The 20,430-nt window shown below is 33.8% G+C and overlaps 1 protein-coding gene across 1 annotated transcript; it reads left to right on the top strand.

Moving 5' to 3' along the window:
• The first annotated feature begins 6,763 nt into the window (after nucleotides 1–6,763).
• Nucleotides 6,764–19,947, top strand: LOC148941441 (uncharacterized). Its single transcript, XM_089104172.1, has 4 exons — nucleotides 6,764–7,076; nucleotides 13,909–14,040; nucleotides 15,808–15,990; nucleotides 19,891–19,947. The coding sequence occupies exons 1-4, from the start codon at nucleotides 6,984–6,986 to the stop codon at nucleotides 19,945–19,947; spliced, it is 465 nt and encodes a 154-aa protein (XP_088960298.1). The 5' UTR covers nucleotides 6,764–6,983.
• The last annotated feature ends 483 nt before the right edge of the window (nucleotides 19,948–20,430 follow it).

Here is a 20,430-nt window from a genome sequence, read left to right as displayed (position 1 = left end):
AATTTTTTTACACGTTAGTTGCCCCCCCGCCATTTCATTGGTAATGGATACTTCTCTCCTTAATTGAAAATTCCTTTGAATTGCACCTTCAGTGAAAATAAATTGTTGGTCATTTGATGAACTGGTCTGATTTTCTCTCTATATGAGAAAAAACCCTCCCAACATTATAGTCCCCCCAATTTATTGGCAATGGATACTTTTCTCCTAAATTAGAATTTTCTTTGATTTGCACCTTCAGTGAAGATAAATTTTTCTTTAATTAAATTCATTCCTCAGTTTTACTGGGTCAAAACGATGTAAATTAAGTTGTAAAAAGAAATGTGGACAACTTAAAAGTCATAGCAATTTGATATGATAAAAAATCTGACAGTTTCGTTTATGCAATCAAATTACCATTTTTAAACAGGTCTTCACAATTCCTTCATACATGGGATAATTTATGTAAAAGCTTTAAACAGTTACTTTATGAAAGCTTATGTACTGGTGTTTTAGTTTTCGCCTAAACTCAATATAGTTTGCCAATTAATAAATGCTTTGTGCCTTTGTTTCGCTTGCTGGTATTAATAGTTAAATTTTATTTTATATAAGCTATGAACACTTTGCAACTTTCTATTATTTGAATTTCAAAGCTTTGGCGTCAGTTGGGTATTATCAAGTTGATATAAACTCACTGCAACACTATCTTGATCAGAATTTTCGTTTGAATTTCCCGCCTAATATCATGTTTCCGCGAATTGTTAGCTAACAATTTCGGTTAGCTAACAATTCTGTTTCCGCCGTCCAAACAAATTTTTGTTAGCTAACATTGTTAGCTAACAACTGGACGGCGGAAAAACCCCTTATACTCTCCATCAAGGATGAAATTGTCCTTAGATGCCAGGGTGGTCTGAGGTTCTAGCTTCTCCCTGGCTGCAAAAACCTTAGGAGAAAAATATTTTTTATGTTTTGTGGTATTGTTGTTGTTATATTGTTAATGTTGTTTTTGTATTTTTATGCCCAGGAATTAAAGAACTTAGATAGTCTAAGAGTTCTGGCTTAGGATCTTTTCTTTTATAACTGTGTAGCCATTTAAAATGTGTTTTTTAGTTATTAATGTGTATTAAGTTGAAACCAATAGGATGTACGTTAAAATGGATGGAGAATATATAATTTAGGCTATATAGTTGCACATTAGGAGAGTTGGGGTAAGATAAAGTGAAGCCTTCTTATGAATGATATGCATAAAAGTTTTATAGGATTTACTTATATTATTCCTAAAAGCGTTTCACTCGTAGTGAAATTTGACCCACACTTCATTCACGTAACCTTGTTTCTTACTTTTGGCTCCTTCAAATTATCTAGTTAGGCTTTATTTGGATTTTCCCAAATTACTGAGCGATCATAAATAAATTTTTTTTATACCACACAGCAAATTCTGCAAACTGAACGATCTGACAGAAATAAATCATACGAGTATAAAAAGGATTTAAAGGCGAGGTGCTTTAAACATGGTCTAATTTAAGTGACACTATTTAGATACAAAATTATTAAAAATAATGAATAGAGCGATAAAATAAATCAAATTTATTCAATTTACATGCGAATTCAGTTTTCGGTATCTACAACTGTAGCTAAGCAGTGCAAAAATCAACCATTTCTTTGCTAAGAAATTTGAAAATACAAATCTCTTCCTAGGGGATGATGAATATTACATACATTGTCTATGACTGAATCAAGTGCCTGGGAACTGGATGAGGCCAAAATAAACAAATTTACTTTACAAAAGTTGGGGCCACATCTAAACAACTAGACAATATAAAACATATGCAAGCATAAGCAGTTTTGCGTGAGGGGGGAATCCCCCCTCATACCATTTAAAATATATTTTTAGTCATTTATAGGCATTAAGTTGCAACAAAAGGGTGTAAAATAAAGTTAAGCGTTCTTAAAAATGATATAAATAAGAACTTTATCAGATTCTTAGAATTAATTATATCATTCCTAAAAGTACTTCACTGTAATTTATCCCCCCCTCCATTAATGTTTGAATAAAGCTGAATTTTATATTTCCATATGCATTTTACCATAAGTTACTCATTGCTTGAACTTTTTACCCGTGCACTGAAACAACATAATGTACGTGTAAATTGTGCTAAGGATATAACGGAAAAAAATCTCTTATTTCTAATTTTAAAGCCAGTTGTTATTTTAAAGCCAGATAATTATCAAGCCATGAGTGTTGCGAAAACTACTTTATTAATAAGAATCGATTTATGAATATTTTAAGAGACCCGTATGGTTTGTTTCTTGATTCATAAGCTTTAGGGTTTTCTTTAATTTACTTTCTTTTCACAGAAAATCTTAAATCAAGTTTGCATTTTCCTTTCTCGGGGGAGCTGTTTTTATGTCAAAACATGGCACCCCTCCACATCACCTCCTCCGAATATTTATATCTTTTATTCGCCCAATTCTGGAATATGCAGCTCCTGTATCGTATTTTGGACTAACTACTGAGCAAAGTGCCAGGATCGAAAGAGCTCTAATTATAATATCAAAGCAGGCAGAAATATCGTATGAAGAGCTGCTGACAAAGCTTAAAATGCAAACTCTGAAAAAAAGAAGAGAAAAACTCTGCATGGATTTCGGAAGACAATCTCTGATCCACCAAATACAAAAACCCCCTTTCCCCCCTCTATCCACAAAAAAAACGACTCCCGTGCAGGGTTGCAGTGCCTGTTGAGAAACTTCAGCCGGTACACTGTGCCCATCAGGGGTTAGAAAAAAGATTTAAACCTTGTTTCGTAAATATGTATAATTAAAATTACAAAATTTTGACCCATCATATTTTTTATGCATTTTCATTGATTGTATTGTGTTCTATTTATTTTTAATTTTGACTTTTTAACTAAGTGTAGTTTTTTTTAAATGCATTTCTTACAATGAATTATGTTTGACGTGAACTTCACGTTCTGAAGATGATAATATATATATATATATATATATATATATATATATATATATATATATATATATATATATATATATATATATATATATATATATATATATATATATATATATATATATATATATGTATACATATATATATATATATATATATATATATATATATATATATATATATATATATATATATATATATATATATATATATATATATATATATATATATATATATATATATATATATATATATATATATATATATATATATATATATATATATATATATATATATATATATATATATATATATATATGTATATATATATTTGTGTGTGTGTGTATATTGCTTTGAAGATATATATAGTGCATTTTTTAACGTAATTCAAATTCGGCGATCATGCTGTACTAGTAATTTTTTTAAATAAAATTCTATTCTGTTCAAAAAAAAGAAAGAAAAGCTAATTAAGTTCTATCAAAATCATCAATATGCATCTTAGTGGGATTGAACCATTTCCACCCCATGTAATTGCTACGCGATTGGTATCCCTTTAGGCATGTCTGTATTCAATTTTTTTTTTCGAAAAAATAAAATAAAAAGGAGTTGAACTAAATCCAGAAGGAAAATGTTTTTTTTTTCATTGTTACTTTTCTTGACAAATTGAGCTTGTGTCGGCTTTCCTACAATGATTTCATCAAAGTTTAGAGTCTAGTACGAGAACAAGGTCTACGGCTTATTATATCATTTCAGCATACAAATCTTCCGTAAATCTTATCAGTTTTCTGTCAGTGTTAGGACGGTAAATATTCAAAAGTCTCAGACAATGCTTATAATAAATGATAATACTTGACAAGGCTGGCATCATAGTATGCACAATTTATGTAATAGATAATTTGTGAATTTGTCACACGGATTGTTGCCTATCCTGTCTACTTTTCAACAAATGTATTCCAAAATAAAACAGATGTATAGCTCTAATTTTTTACTTCTTTCTTTGTGCTTTTACCTTCTACTTATCATTTCCCCATACATTGGATTTTAGATCTTTTTTAGACTAAACATCTTACTACTTTGATAAAATCCTAAGAACGATATTAGTACTTGAAACGAAATTGTCATTTAAAAAAATTCAAACTTTGAGAGAGTGATGGAAATGGAAAGGGGCAGCAAATCTTAAAACAGAAAGAAATTATTCTATATATGAGGCGGCTGCCATTTTCTTGAGTTTGGACGCCCCACACTTTCCGGAAAGATTTAACTATTTGTTAACTGAATATGAATTATTCCAGGAGGGGCTGTCTCCTTCCCTCTTAAACCCCACTATTTAGACAAAACTTTGAATTTTTGCCCCCAATACTTTTAAGAGAGACTACTCAAACAAGGGGAATTGGAACAGATTCTTTTTTTTTTTTTTTTTTTATATATATATAAAATGCTGCATGAGCTTCTTGATACGCATAATATTGTAGGTAAACATGTTTCTCAATATTTAAATGGAAACGAATATTTAAAATATTTAAAATCTATTCAAATGTTCGAAAGGTAATTGGTATATGAAACACTTGCAACTGCCAGTTCACTACACTCGTTGTGCTCATAAACCTTTTCAGTAAAGCACTGTAAAAATTTATATATTTGGCATCAAAATACACTGGAAATTCATTTTATATGTTTATCATAACCAAAATTCCGTTTTTAGGATTTTTGTTACAATGCACACAGGTTGTGTTTGTGTTTATAGAAACCATTATCAGAAACTGTTTGACAGAGTAAAGATGATTATCATCAATGAAATAAATAAAATAATTAAATTTATTAATAAATAAATAAATAAATAAATAAAAGCTCCACATCATTATCGAGTAGCAGTCAAACATACAGGCCAAAAATAACCCTCACGAATTTTAGATACGGCTTTTGGCCTAACTTAATAATGGACTGTTTCAATGACATACTTTTCATACAAACTAATCAAAAGAAAATATAATTATTCAAACAAGAATGATGCTCTTAGCTCCATTGTTGCCAGGCTGCACTAATTTCCCCCCAATAGGATGGGTGCTAGATTTTTATTGAGCAAGGGAGGGGGCACTGTTTTTCCCCTTCAGACCTATTTTTTTCAGATTTGTGTTTTTCCACTTTAATAGTTGCTAGCATAATAAATTTAAAAAAATTTAATACTGACTATGATAACAACATTTTTTTTCTAATTTTTATGTATCGATGCAATGCAAATCGCCAATCATAGAACTTGGACAAAATTATTAGGTTTATGTTTAACCATTTTTGGATTTATCTCATTTTAGGCTGTTTTTGCAAGATGGTTATGACCCCTCCGTTATTTTTTTTTTGAATGTATACAAATATTTGCTAATTAATTCCATCCGAATATCTTGTATATACTTACACTCTTTCACATGATATTCCCCAGACGCTTCTTACGAGAATTGAGGGGTCTAGGGTGATTCATCACGACCTTATTTGCCAACCGTCTAGGGTTAAACAGAAAGCATACTGTCTGCGGCTGGGGTAGGAGGATGTCATAAAGAAAAACGGGAAATTTCTGGAGGGTGTAAATAAGGAACCTTAAATAACTTAGGATGGAGGAGGAGCGTGCGTAGCTATGTTGGCCTCAAGCGGCTTGGTGTTGCATTTAGTTGTTAGTAGTAGTATATTTCATGAGCTCCTATGGCCTCCCATGTTTTCCATTTTAAAAAACAAACTTGGTCTGATAATGAATTGGTTGCAGAGTTCAGCACTCCAATTTGAAGGCTGGCAATTTCAATTTTTAGATCTACGAACTTTCTGATGATGTACGTAGTGTTCCTTCTATTTTTCTTTTTTTTTTTTTTTTGGCAATGCTAATATTAATGACCAAATTTGCTCCGTAAGATTGGAGAACACAACGTAAAATCTACGTAGCTCTTGAAAAACAGATTTTATTTGACAAAGATTTGAACTCGAGAACCTTGAAAAACTTTCTCAATTCATGTTTTTATGCTTTTTCAGCTTTCTTTGCGTTCCTTTTATGCTTATATGACCTGTCACTCAAATACTTTTTGAAAAACCCAGCATTTATTTTACAAAAATTAGAACGTCTTCACTAATATAGTGGCGTTTCTAACTTTCTTCCCTATGACACCATCTGCTACTGCACGAACTACTTTCATCAAGTTATGTCATTAATCTTCTACATTGCCATATTCTAAACTCTCCGGTTTAAAATTTAACTATTCCTGGATATTTCATCTCAGATTTTCATCCAAAAGTCTACAAACGTCATCCGAAAAGATTACAATAACGTAATCAAAAAGTGCGAACGGTATACATATTCCCTAAGATTTGAAGCTCGCTCTTGAATTAGAGAAATTACTGACTCATATTTGCGCCAAGTGGGGGAGGAAATTTTAAAAGAAAATCTTTTTGTGATGTTTGAATTTAAAAATTAAAAAGAAAACAAACATTAACCCCAACCCTTTTAATTTCAAAAATTCATTATCTTGTTTCATCATTAAAAAAAATCCTTAAAAATCCTTCATCATTAGTCCCCTGTCAATACAACTCATCAAGGTTTTCCTTATGGCTTCATGCCTCTGGATATGAGGTAGCCTACTTAAACGAGTAATCTAGAAGGGATTACACAACATAGGATGAAAAAATACCCCTTCCCTACCGTGAAAAATAAAGCTTTCCAAATTTGAGAATTTTATTTGAGTTTTGTTTTTTTAATTGCCGTAGGGGGAAGGAATTTCGGTACTTGTGTATTATGTGCCACTCACTCAAGTTTACGCTGTGTAAAACTCGAGAACAGACCAGTTTCTTCGTTACTTTTTGCAGTTACTACACCCATCTAAATCCTGACTACATCCATCTACATACAAACTGTTCACTCCCCCCACCTTTTTCTAGTTACTACACCCATCTACATTCTGACTGTTCGCTACATCCATCTACTTCTTATCCATGCTCCCTAAATTCACCTCTTATACCCATTGGCACCTTCTTACGCACCGTTTTTTAATTTTAATTTACGCTGTAGATGCATCGACGCTTTGAGAAGATCAAAAAGGGGCTAGACAAACAAGAGGCTGAGGTGATGGAGAATAGAGCGGCAGTAAGCATGGAGTCTCGGGTAAGACTTAAATATATCTCCACAATTTTAAATTTATTCGTGTTTTTTTAGTTTTTTCTTTTTATTCCGTTTATTTCTTGTTATTCCGTTTTTGTGAAAATTGAAAGTGATTGGAGGACAACTGGCCCCCCCCCCACGCCCATCATTCCCCCGAACACATCCAATCAAAATTTTGAAGTAGCCATTTTGTTCAACGTAGTTTTAAGTTCTGGAAATTAGGTCTTTGATGATGACAACCTCCTCACAGCCCTCAGGAGTAAGTTATTTATAGAAGGGTTGTAAGTTATGCGCTGGGGGCATATCAAGTTTTTATAAAACACGTTGTCGTAGAAACTTCAGAAATGGCTCATTCGATTGAAGATTGAAACGGCTACCGGATTTTTTGATAGTCAACAATGATTACATGGTAGCTAATACCCTTTCCCCACCCACCATCTCCCTAAACATATCCAATCAAAACTTTGGGAGAGGCATTTTGTTCAACGCAATTAAAGTTCGGGAAATTATACCTTTGAGCAAGACACTCCCTTCACAGTCTTCAGGGCAAGGGTTTTAAGTTATGCCCTGGGGGCATATAAGTTTTATTGAAATCTTTGTCGTAGAAACCTGAAAAAAGGCTCATTCGATTGGAAATTCAAAGATCTAGTGTCCTTTTTAATAGTCAAAAGTGATTTGAGAGCAACTAGCCCCCCTCTATCGCCCATCTTTTCCCCAAACACATCCAATCAAAAATTTTAGATAGTCATTTTATTCAGTGTTTTGGATTTCCAGATAGAAAATATGTTTTTGAGGAGGACACTCCCCCAGAGCCCTCAGGGAAAGGGTTGTAAGTTATTCCCTGGGGGTATATAAGCCTTTTACTGAACGCCTCGTCGTAGAAACTTCAAAAATGACTCATTCGATTGGAAATTGAAATGACTAGCGTCCTTTTTAATAGTCGAAAATGATTGGAAGGCAACAAACACCCCTTCCACGCCCACCATTTCCCCAAATATATCTGATCGAAATTTCTTGATAACCATTTTGTTCCACGAAGTTTAAAGTTCAGGAAATTATACCTTTGAGCAGGACACTCTCCCCATAGTCTTCAGGGCAAGGGTTATAAGTTATGCCCTCGGGGGATATAAGGTTTTTATTGAAATGGACAACTAACCCCCCTCTCAAGCCCACTACTTCCCCAAACACATCCAATCAAAATTTTGAGATATCCATTTTGTTCAACGTAGCCGAAAGTTCTGAAAATTATGTCTTTTAGGATAAAAACCCCATCAGAGATTTCAGTGCAAGGGTTGTAATTTTTGCCCTGGTGTCATATAAGGTTTATATATAAAGTTGTTTTAGAAATTTCAAAAGGGGCTCATTTGATTGGAAATTGAAATTGCCCTTTTTAATAGTCGAAAGTGAGTGGAGAGTAATTAACCCTCCTCTCACCTCCTCCATATCCCTAAACACATTCAATAAAAGTATAGAGATATCTATCTTTTTCAACGTAGTTGAAGGGTCTGAAAATAATGCTTTTAAGCAGGAAGAACCCCCGACAGCCCACAGGGCAACGGTTGTAAGTCATTTCAAGGAGTCGTATAAGGTTTTTAATGGTAGAGTTGTCGTAAAAACTTCAAAAGCGGCTCATTCAATTGGAAATTGAGAGGGATAGTGACCTTTTTTATTAAAAAGGTTGGATGTGATTGGATGATAATCCAAAATTAGATCTGTTAAACCTAGATTTAATATAATCCTTTCTTCACTGAAAAAAACTGCATTTTAGACTGCGAAAATGTTCATTAATATCATCGTGTGACAAATAATTTACTTGTATCATCCGAACAGAGCCCTAGTTTTCCTTACTTCTTCTTTCATCAAAATGGATAAAAATTTCGATAGCTTAAAAAAGCTTTCACTAACTTCAACTGGTAGTATTTGAACCGTCTAAGGGTTTGTACAATAACAATAAACTTGAATCGAGGACTTACGAAACATAATAGTAAGGGGGGGGGAGGTTTGTGTCATCATTGGTGGCTGTCTTCTTTTCCACTCATGTTTTTTAATTATTATTTTTTTTCATTCATTCCCAGACATATTTCGTAGTTTTTTTGTTTGTTTTTTCCTACAAACATATGCTATTGTCCCTTTTAAGTTTTATATTTTTGCACTTTTTATTGTATCCAAATTTTTGCTTATGAAAGTCATCTCGAAAATAAAACTTTTTCTTTCCTTACCATTTTTTATTTTTTAATATTAAGGCTCCTTCCCCTAGGGAGCCTGTACTCTTCATAACAGAGTCTCTGGTCTCGATAAAAAAAAAGAACTACTGAATATATGAAGTTTGAAGTTGAGTTTTAGTGCTTGCAAAGAAGAACATTTGCGTGGTACATATACTAAGATAAGAAATAACCCGCGGAATCAATTTTCACTAGGTTTGTTTATTCCTTAGGGGAGACAGGCTATAGCTGGGACAAAAAATCTTCTCTTGGGTATTGCTCGAATCCTGGTGAAGCTATCTAAACGCTTCAAAGACCAACCGATAGCCTAAACATTCTAGTTTCTCCAGAAATGTTTACCAATTTTTAGCCCTGTTACTTTTTTGAAACTTGCAAAACTCTAGTCAGTCATTTTGTCCCAGTTATCGCGATATCCTTCTTAACTGGGTCTCAATGATGGGTTAAACTGGGATATAATTTATATTAAGGGTAGGCGCATATTTCCTTACTTTTTGACTGAACTTTCGAATATAAGCATATAAAAATAAGCAATTTTCAAAAACGTCATAAAACTACAAAATTCAATTGTAGTTTTATGACTATTTGCTTTTTTCAAAGGTAGCGCTAGTAAATTTACAAACTCTTAGCACCTTCTAAACCTTGATGAATACACTATCACCTGAAAGCAGTATGGATTTTCTACCTTCAGGCGTTCAGGAATGGCCAAGCATTAAAAATTTTGAAAAGAATTAAAAAGCAACCATAAAAACTTACTTTTTTGAACTTGTTGAAAAACACTTTCAGTTGTCTTTTTCTAAACTTCACTCACATGTGAGCTACTAGATGGCAGTTCTTCATTTACATTTTCAGATTTTTCACGGAACATTAAGACACTAAAAACTTGAATGTCCCAGTTATAGAGATGTCCCAGTTATACCCAGTCTCCCCTATTCCAGTAACATGCACTGAGGCATAAAATGACCCGCGGAATCTAATTTTCACTATATTCATTTATTCCGTATCTCAGTAATAGTCCACTTTTTTTTTCATTAGCAATAATTTATTGTGTTTCGCAAATGGCTTTATGTTTGAGATGAAATAATTTGACGATTTTACATATTTCTTTGTCAAACAAATTATTTTGCAAGTCCAGGTTCGATTTTACACTTAGATTAAATAAAAAAACAAGTTTTTTAAACTGAAAGTAAGGAGCGACATTAAAACTTAAAACGAACAGAAATTATTCCGTATATGAAAGGGGCTGTCCCCTCCTCAACGCCTCGCTCTTTACGCTAAAGTTTGACTCTGTCTCACAACTTTATTTTTTAAAACAATAAAAAGTTTGACTTTCTCACAACTTTATTTTTTAAAACAGTAAAAAACTTTAGCGTAAAGAGCGAGGCGTTGAGGAGGGGACAGCCCCTTTCATATACGGAATAATTTCTGTTCGTTTAAAGTTTTAATGTCGCTCCTTAATTTCAGTTTAAAAAACTTGTTTTTTTATTTAATTTCTGATCGTTTTTTAGTTAATGCAGCTTTTATTTGCATAAAAATTTTACTTTTCTTTTGCTAAATGAATGTCTTTACAAATTAACTTACGTAACTAACTTCTATATTCGCATATTTTCTTCTGGTAAAAAATACAAAGTTGCAGATTTTTGCAGATATGAGCTTGAAACCTATGTAATAGGGTTTTCTGATACGCTGAATCTGACGGTGTGATTTTCATTAAAATTCTTTCACTTGTAGGGGATGTTTCCCCCTCTTTAAAAAATCAGGTGAGTTTTCTGAGGCTCGTAGCCTTTGATGAGTAATACTAAACTTAATAAAATTTATATATTTAGGATCAGCATTATAAACACATTCTTTTGATACATTTATTGACATCAAAATTTCGTTTTTAAAAGTTTCGATTACTATTGAGCCGTATCGCTTGTTTTTTTATTGTTTTTTTTATTACGTATATGTTATTACTTATATGAAGGGGTTCTCCCCTTAGTCAATACCACGCTCTTTACGTTAAAAGTTAAAAAAAATTTTGATTCACAAACCCTTGAATCACAAAGGCCGTTTAATTAGAATAGATAGCTCTTTTGAAAGCACTAAAAAAAAACTGTAGCGTAAAGAGCGAGGTATTGACTTGGGGGAGAACCCCCTCACATACGTTATAATTTCTTTTCGTTTTAAGTTCTAATATTCCTTCTTACATTTCAGTTGAAAAAACTTGTTTTTTTTATTTAACTTCTGATCGTTTCTTAAATAATGCTTGGAAATCCGGCGCCCCCTTCATAGAAATGTCCCTTCCCCCAAAGAAACATCCTCCACGAAAATTTTCTCCAGAGTACTCCCCTCCTCTAGCCCCCCCCCCCTCCAGAAAAAATCCTTCCTGAAAATGGTTGTATACTTCCCAATAACCAATAAATAATGCTGGCAAGTCTGGCGCCCCCTTCATGGCAATTTCCCTTCCTCCATGAAAACTTCCTTCATGGAAAGATCCTTCCATATAGCCCCCGCCCCTCGCCGTCCCCCACCGACCAGAAAAAATCACCGCTGAAAAAGTCTGTATACTTCCCAATAACCAATACTATATGTTAACATTGAGTAAAGTTCATAACTTTCAGCCCTCCCCCTGGGGACTTTGGGGGATCAAGTCATCCTAAAAGACATTTTTATCATATTTTCGACCATGCTGAACAAAATGGCTATCTCAAAATTTTGATCGGGTGACTTTGGGAAAAAAATAAGCGTGGGAGGGGGCCTAGTTGCCCTCCATTTTTTTTTGTCACTTAAAAAGGAAACTAGAACTTTTAATTTCCGTTCCAATGAGCCCTCCCACGATATTCTAGGACCACTGGGTCGATACGATCACCCCTGGGAAAAAAAAAAAAACAAACAAATAAACACGCATCCGTGATCTTTCTTCTGGCATTAAATAAAAAAAACAAGTTTTTTTAACTGAAAGTAAGGAACGACGTTAAAACTTAAAACGAACAGAAATTATTCCGTATATGAAGGGGGCTGTCCCCTCCTCAACGCCTCGCTCTTTACGCTAAAGTTTTTTTATTGTTTAAAAAAATAGAGTTGTGAGAAAGTCAAACTTTAGCGTAAAGAGCGAGGCGTTGAGGAGGGACAGCCCCCTTCATATACGGAATAATTTCTGTTCGTTTTAAGTTTTAACGTCGTTCCTTACTTTCAGTTAAAAAAACTTGTTTTTTTTATTTAATTTTTGAACGTTTTTGAATTAATGCAGGTTTTGATTTTGGCTCACCGTACATGAATAATTAAAACAAAATTTGCATATTATATTTGGTTAAATGGCTTTCTCGAAACTTGTTTAATTTTATTTACGAACGTTTTTATTAGTAATAAATATACGTAAATTAGAATTAAATTACTTAACGAAATTCTATATTAATAAATTTTTAAAACGTATATTAGAGGGTTCGCCCCCTAGTCAATACCCTGCTCTTTAAACTATGTTCGAATTTTTTCCAGTTCTTGAAAAATGACCTCTTAATCACAATCAGTTGATCAGTTGAAAAACTTGTTTTTTTTATTTAATTCCTGATCTTTTTATTTAATAATGCTGGGAAATCCGGCGCCCGCTTCATCGCAATGTCCCTTCCCCCCTCGCAACGTCCTTCATGGAACGATCCTTCAATATAGCCCCCGTCCCGCTCCGTCCCCCAACATCCATAAAAAATCTCCTCTGAAAAAGTCAGTATAAGTCCCAATAACCAAAACTATATGTTAACATTTAGTAGCCTAAAGTTCATAACTTTCAGCCCTCCCCCTGGGGACTTTGGGGGATTAAGTCATCCTAAAAGACATTTTTATAATATTTTCGACCCTACTGAACAAAATGGCAATCTCAAAATTTTGATCGGGTGACTTTGAGGTAAAAATGAGCGTGGGAGGGGGCCTAGCTGCCCTGCATTTTTTTTGGTCACTTAAAAAGGGCACTAGAACTTTTAATTTTTGTTCCAATGAGCCCTCATACGATATTCTAGTACCACTGGGTCGATACGATCACCCCTGGGAAAAAAAACAAACAAACAAACAAACAAACAAACAAACAAACAAATAAACACGCACCCGTGATATTTCTTCAGTGAAAAAATGCAAAAGTCCACATTTTTGTAGATGGGTTCATAAACCCTCTACAGTATGGTTGGCTAATACGCTGAATATCGTGGTGTGATTTTTATTAGGATTCGAGAACTTTTAGGGGTTCTTTCCTTCTTTTTTCGAAAATCAGCCAAATTTTCTCAGGCACTTAACTTTTGATGGGTTATACTAAACTTAATGAAACTTATATATTTGAAGTCAGAATTAAAATTTGATTCTTTTGATGTATCTATTGGTATCAAAATCCCGTTTTTTAGAGTTTCGGTTACCATTGAGCCGGGTCGCTCCTTACTTACAGTTCGTTACCACGAACTGTTTGATATAGTCATAAAAGCTGTATTTTATTTTTTAGGATTTAAATTCATAAATTTATCTATCTCTCCCTTGACGCTAAATTACCTTCCGATGTCGCTTATGCGCTCCCTAAGCAGCTCCATTAATCTTTAAATGGACTGAATTTCGAAAAAAAAAAATGAGACTAAAAATCATTTTTCATCTTATTTTAGAAATTTTACTTGGAATGGAAGAAAAGTGCAGTTACGAAAGTGCTTAATGTAGTCAAACAGAAGTTAGTAGATAGTCAGGGGGAAGGCGAAGAACCCTCTGTCGTAGCCACACCGCCACTGCCAGTAGAAATTGTAAGTTTTTCTTATAATTCTTTTGTTTTGTTTGTGTATTATTCACATATTATTTAAATTATTAGTTTTTATTAAATAGTTGTTTGTTTTTATTAGTATTAGAATGGATGGTTATGGTTGATTTTATTATTATCATTTTTTAGTGTTTAATTTGTGTTTTTCTTTCCCAGAATTATTAAAAGATCTTTGTGTGTTTTAATCATAGCCACCAGGTGCCAGTAAAACCTATGTCTCCTAAATGGCGGCTACTTATCATAATGGTTATAATTATGTTCAGTGGTGTCATTTTGGAGGGAGGAATCCCTTCAAGAGATTTTTCGACCCTTTGCCGATGACTTAGATAATTTCGGAGACCCCACTGCCTTTCCATGACGATAAAATAAAAGTTCAAAATAGTGATGAAATCCTTTTTGATAGACAGTGTATAGAAAATTCACAAAAAATACCAGGTATTTTGGTCACATATACAGTGACCGTCATCAGTAGTAAAAAACTGTTTCTACTACTGATGACGGTCGCTGTATATGTGACCGAAATATCTGGTATTTTTTGTGAATTTTCTATACACTGTCTATTAAAAAGGATTGTATCCCTATTTTGAACTTTTATTTGATTGCCGATGATTTCGGAAAATAGCTTTTCTGGCTGAAAAATTTCTCTTATTGGCATTTTCATTGGAAAAATTGAAGATTTTTCTTCCTCCTCTACTAGATTTTGAAAAACAAAATTTGCCTACCGCCTCCCCGTGTACTTTAGCGATTTGATACCACTGGTTTCGTTTGTAATAATTTAATATTATGTGAATCAATGAAGCACTTGCCTTCCAAAAGCCTTTAGCCTTTATTTGTTTGCTGTCTTAACTCTGCCAGGAACCATTAGTTTAGATTCATGGTCTACGGATGGTGCCTTTACTTGGGGAAAGGAGGTAAGGTAGGTGTATAACAAGACTATTATCGTAGCCCAAAGTACCGGTGTATGTATGTACTGAAGAATATGCTGAAAAAAACAAAAATCTCTTTTGGCCCAATTTTGGGATTTAGTTCTGTTTGTTTGTTTTTTTTTTTTTTTTTTTTTTTAACCTTAGGATGGCATGCTATAACCCTTGGCTCCCAATATGAGAGTTAACTCTATATTTGAAGCTATATTTAATTCAACTATTTATGTGTGCCAGCAAGAGCAGTATGTACCTGAGTTTCAAGTTGTCGTTAGAAAAAAAATGAACTGTTTGGTTCTTTTTCTGCTATGCTAATTTTTACTTTTCTTTTCCTGAAAACGTTTCTAGTAAGAAATTTAATTGCTACTGTAAAATAAAATTGAGTAGCTTCAGCAAACATTCGGTTCAGTATGCAGCCACATTATACTCAGCTGATTTATCCCATGTGAGTATTACGTCTACTGACAATCTACTTAGTTCTATGACTATCTACCTTAGTTCTGCCCTAAGATAGATGGATGATAGACTATCTGTCAACAAGTGAAAATGACATCATTTTCATACATTTCTGAAAAAGGCTTATGCCAGCTGTGCATCTCACCCAGACTATCTGTTTTGGCTTTTTGTCCAATGAGCCATGGCTTGATGGCAACTTGATTTAATTCAAATATATCAAGTGAAATATGCTTTGAATAGAAACCTTAATTAAGGTATGATTGTTATAGTAGCTTGATGCATATTTTTCGTCAAAAAATGGGAGCTCAAAGTGCCGCTGTATATTACCGATCGAATACTGTTTATTTGGTTTATTGATCCTTTTTTCTTCTCCATAGAATGAAGATACTGTACCATACGAAGACAATTCAGAGATGAATGGCAAGTCAATTGGAGGAAATTCTCAAAATTGCTCAGCTACTCCGACAGTACTAAGTGATGCCACAGCAACTGAACTAAATGAAGAAAAGGCCGAGTCAAATAGTGTATCCCCGCAAACTGACCACACTGGCACAACTGATGTAAAAATTTGTCGTTTTTAGTATTTCCAAAGAAAAAATTGAAGAAGAAAAAATGCCCAAGGTAACTCATAGGGCATGATTTGATTGTCTTCCTTCAATTTTATTTATTTTTTTTATTTGAAATAAATTTGTCGCAGATTTGTTAAAATTAGAAGTTTAGACCTTAGATACCTTCAGTTTGTAAGCAGGTTTACACAAGTAAGCGGAGACTTATTTATTTTATTCCTATAGAGGATCCCGCAAAGGTCTAGTTTCCAAAACATGCTACAAATCGTACTAAGGCTTTGAAAAATCGGTTATGATTGGAAATAAAATCCTGATATTGAATAGTAATATATACGCATTTATAATTTTGTGTTAACTTTTAATATGAATAGTTTTCAGTAAATCCTAAGCTAAGGACTGAAATTCAAAGATATTGAGGAAAATATAAAAAAAACGCCACCAAGGCATGTATTATCCGGTGATTCGGGTGTCGATACCCCAATTCTCAAATTTGTGATAAGTACTAATTCCACTGCTCCACAAGCTCTTATAAACCTAATATCCATTTTTTTTCATCCGTCTGCTCAGTGTTACCAAGTCAACCCCCTCCCCCCTTCAGATGCTGCATCCATCAATATTTGTTTTATATGCGTACCGAAGGTTCCATTTTTCTTGTGGAAATTTGTCGAAGTGATAATTTTTCAAAAAATGAAATTCGCTGTGGAAAACTTGCCGATTTCAATAATTTATTCGTAATATATTAAGATCAAGCTTCTCTTTGAAACATATGGGTCCCAAAAATATGAAATACTCACAAATATTTGAGCTGGTTGTGCATTCTCATGCTCCATATTCGCTGGCCTCAGAGTAATGAAACTAGGCAGTTTAATAACAGGAAAGAATTAAGGTAAACAAGTAAGAATTATTTTAGAGAACCAGGAAATAGAGTTGAAGGAAGAGATATAGAGGAAAATGATAAAGTTTGTGATACCTTGGATGTGAAGGAAGATTTGTTTTGTGAGGAGGAATTAGCGACAGTACTTAAAGGACTAAAAAATAGTAAGGCTCCAGGTGCTGATAGGGTGGTAAATGAGTTTCTTAAATATGGTGGCTCTGAGATTAGAAATAAGTTACTGCAAATTATGAATATGATTTTTGAAAAAGGGGAAGTACCCAACGATTTTAGGAAAACTTTAAGTAAGCCACTTTATAAGAAAGGTGACAAAAGTGAGTGTGGTAATTATCGAGGGATTAGTCTTTTCTTTGTAGGTAGTAAATTACTTAGTAATATGATACTTTTTGACAAACAGATGCCGTAGACAAAGTTTTAAGAGATGAACAGTGCGGTTTTAGAAAAGGTAGAGGATGTGTCGACCTAATTTTCACCCTTAGGTTAATAATTGAGAAGTATTTGAGTTTTCAAACACCTTTGTTCTTCAGTTTTATAGATTATGAGCAAGCTTTCGGTTCTGTTGATAGAAGGGCTTTAGTGAAGGTTTTATCCTTGTACGGTATACCAGACAAATACATTAAAGTGATTAATGCTATGTACGAGAATAACACTGCTACGGTTAAGGTAGGAAATGAGGTGAGCAGCTGGTTTTGTATTGAATTAGGAGTCAAGCAGGGTCGTGTTCTATCCCCCTTTATATAGATTATTTTGATGGACTCTGTCTTAAGGAGCACAGGAAAGGCAATGGGAGAAAACGGAATCAAATGGGGTGAAAAAAGTCTCCTGGACTTAGATTATGCTTATGATTTAAGCATCCTAGATGAAAGTGTGAGCAAAATGAATGAAGTTACAGAGGTTTCGCGAGTTCAGGGTGCTAGAATAGGTTTGAAAATTAATGTTAAAAAGACTAAGTCACTAAGGCTAGGAATAAGTAAAGATGAAAAGGTGTAGTTGGGTAATGAAAAGATTGATCAGGTGGACAGCTTCACTTACATTGGTAGTATTATTAGTAAAGATGGTTGGAGCAGTGAAGATGTCAAAAGTAGAATAGCCAAGGCTCAGGGAGTATTTTCACAGTTAAAAAAAAGTTATGAAAAACAGGAAGATAAGTCTGCAAACCAAGATCAGAATTTTAGAAGCAACAGTGATGACAGTGGTCAAATATGGCTCTGAAGCATGGGCGCTCCGAAAAGTGGATGAAGATTTGCTAGATGTTTTACAGAGAAATTGCTTAAGGATTGTTCTGGGTACACGGCTGACTGACCGTATTTCAAACAATAGGCTATACGCAAAATGTGGTTCAATACCGCTCTCTAGGGCTATAATGAAAGAAAGGTTGAGGTGGCTGGGGCGCGTTGTGCGGATGAAGGATGACAGATTGCCGAAGATTGTTCTTTTCGGCCAACCGTCTAGGGCTAAACGGAAAGCAGGTCGTCCTCGTCTGGGGTGGGAGGACGTCATAAAGAAAGATTTAAAGGAAATGGGAACTTCATGGGCGGGTGTAAAAAGGGAGGCTTTGAATAGATTGGGATGGAGGAGGAGCGTGCGTAGCTGCGTTGGCTTCAGGCGGTTTGATGTTGTGGTGAGTTGTTAGTAGTAGTAGTAGTAGGAAATCCAGAAATGATATTGTGATATAACAGCGTGCCCGTCTCTCTCTCTCTCTCTCTCTCTCTCTCTCTCTCTCTCTCTCTCTCTCTCTCTCTCTCTCTCTGTACGCTAGGAATCATGGGAGAGGAACTTTATTTTAAGGCGAGGCTTAATAAGGAGGAATGATAAAGTGGATAATATCAGCAAGGGAGCTTTTTTTGCCGCTCAGTGACAAGAGTAAATATCTGGGAAGGGTAAAGTCGAAGATATATCCTTACTTTTGTCTAGCGTCTGGATATTCCGTGGCCTCTAATGGTCTTAATTATAAAGATAAACATTTTTTGTGCTGTATAGAAACAACTTCTAGTCCTTTTGCTGCTGGTTCGATTCTAGTTTTTACCTAAAACAAATATCCAAGGACTCTGTGCAGCCTAATTCTTATACATTCAAGACATTAAATGCGATTACAATCATGATATAAGAAGAGAAAAATAAAGCAGAATTTCGATGCTTTAAATATAATGGTTGTTCCAGGCTTGCCACACAAAAGGTTAACTGAATATGCTATTTCAAAGTTTGAAGCATTTTATGGTCTTTTCCATATTTTCCTTCAAATAGATTTTTTTTTTTTTTATATTCCCAAATTTTTTTTTTAATAAATTCTACAATTCTTAGTTCTATCACCCGGCAAATTTTTTTGGAGTGGGGGGGGGGCTGTAGGCTTTAGTATTACAAACCCAATGAATTTTTCATATTTAGAATCGCCAAAAAAAGGCTGATTCTTTAAATATATATATATATATGGTTTAGAGGGGGCTTTTGCCCTGGGTGTAGAAATTTTAGGGCGCAAAATTTCAAACTTATAATGTAACGGTTATAATTATTTTTTAATTTTCGAAACTTGTATGTCCTGGGCAAAAGTCCCCTCTGTAACAATATATACATTAAAAGAATCAGCCTTTTTTGGCAATTCTAAATATAAAAATCCATTATTTATAAGGTAGAGGGCATAACTAATAAATTAAATAATATTAATTAAATTAAAATAATTTCAAAAAATTATTAACTAATAAATTAAAATAATTTTGTTCATGAATGAAAATTTTGTTAAACCGTGGACAGTGTACTTTTTTGCGGACAGAAGGGGGGGGGGGTAATCAAGATTTTACTCCAGGCAAAATAGAAGCCCGAGCTACCACTGCTTCCCGGGCTTCCCCAATTATCTAAGACGTATGGTTTTGTGAGTTTCCTTTTAACCAATTTGAAGATTCAGGTTTCGTTTTTAATGTCCTTGGTACTTTAAGTGTTTACGAACTTGTATTGTTTAAGTCCTTGCATTAAGCATTAGGTCTACTTAATAAAGTGTTTTGTTTTAGTTGTCACTCATGCGGGAAGCATCATTGATTCGTTATTATACAGGATCTCTTACTTAAGAGCTGGCAGCCGCAAGAGCTTTGCGATTTACTTACGTAATGTTCACACTGCGTATTTTATCAAAGGGTTAGCGAAGAGACTGCTGTACAAACCAAATATTGCTATAGCAGTACACCTTGTTTAGAGAAAAATATATAAAACCGTGACAAAAATAAAACAGTCAAACTTAAATAATAGCGATCCTCCTTCCAATCCTATGTCGTTATTAAAAAAAAAGTATCAGTTCAGATATACCTTTATTTGAAAATTTATGTCATGCAATGTAAGTAACATTAACAAAAAGCAATTATTTCTTATGATAGGGCTAAGAGATAAGACAAGCATTTCTAGCAGTAAATAAATTGTCGACATTAGGGTAAAGTTTTTGGGATTTAAAAACTTACTCCAATTCCCAATCAACAAAAAAAGAGTGGATAATAATAATAAAAAAAATAATAGGATCGGCGCAAAAAAAAACTAGAAGAAGCGCAATACTAGAATCA

The sequence above is a fragment of the Artemia sp. Qi Xiang Cuo genome, chromosome 18 (assembly GCF_049724085.1).
Source record: "Artemia sp. Qi Xiang Cuo chromosome 18, ASM4972408v1, whole genome shotgun sequence".
NCBI classification, from domain to species: Eukaryota; Metazoa; Arthropoda; class Branchiopoda; order Anostraca; family Artemiidae; genus Artemia; species Artemia sp. Qi Xiang Cuo.
Note: the sequence above shows the minus strand (reverse complement) of the source record. Positions and strands in the feature narration are given on the sequence as shown.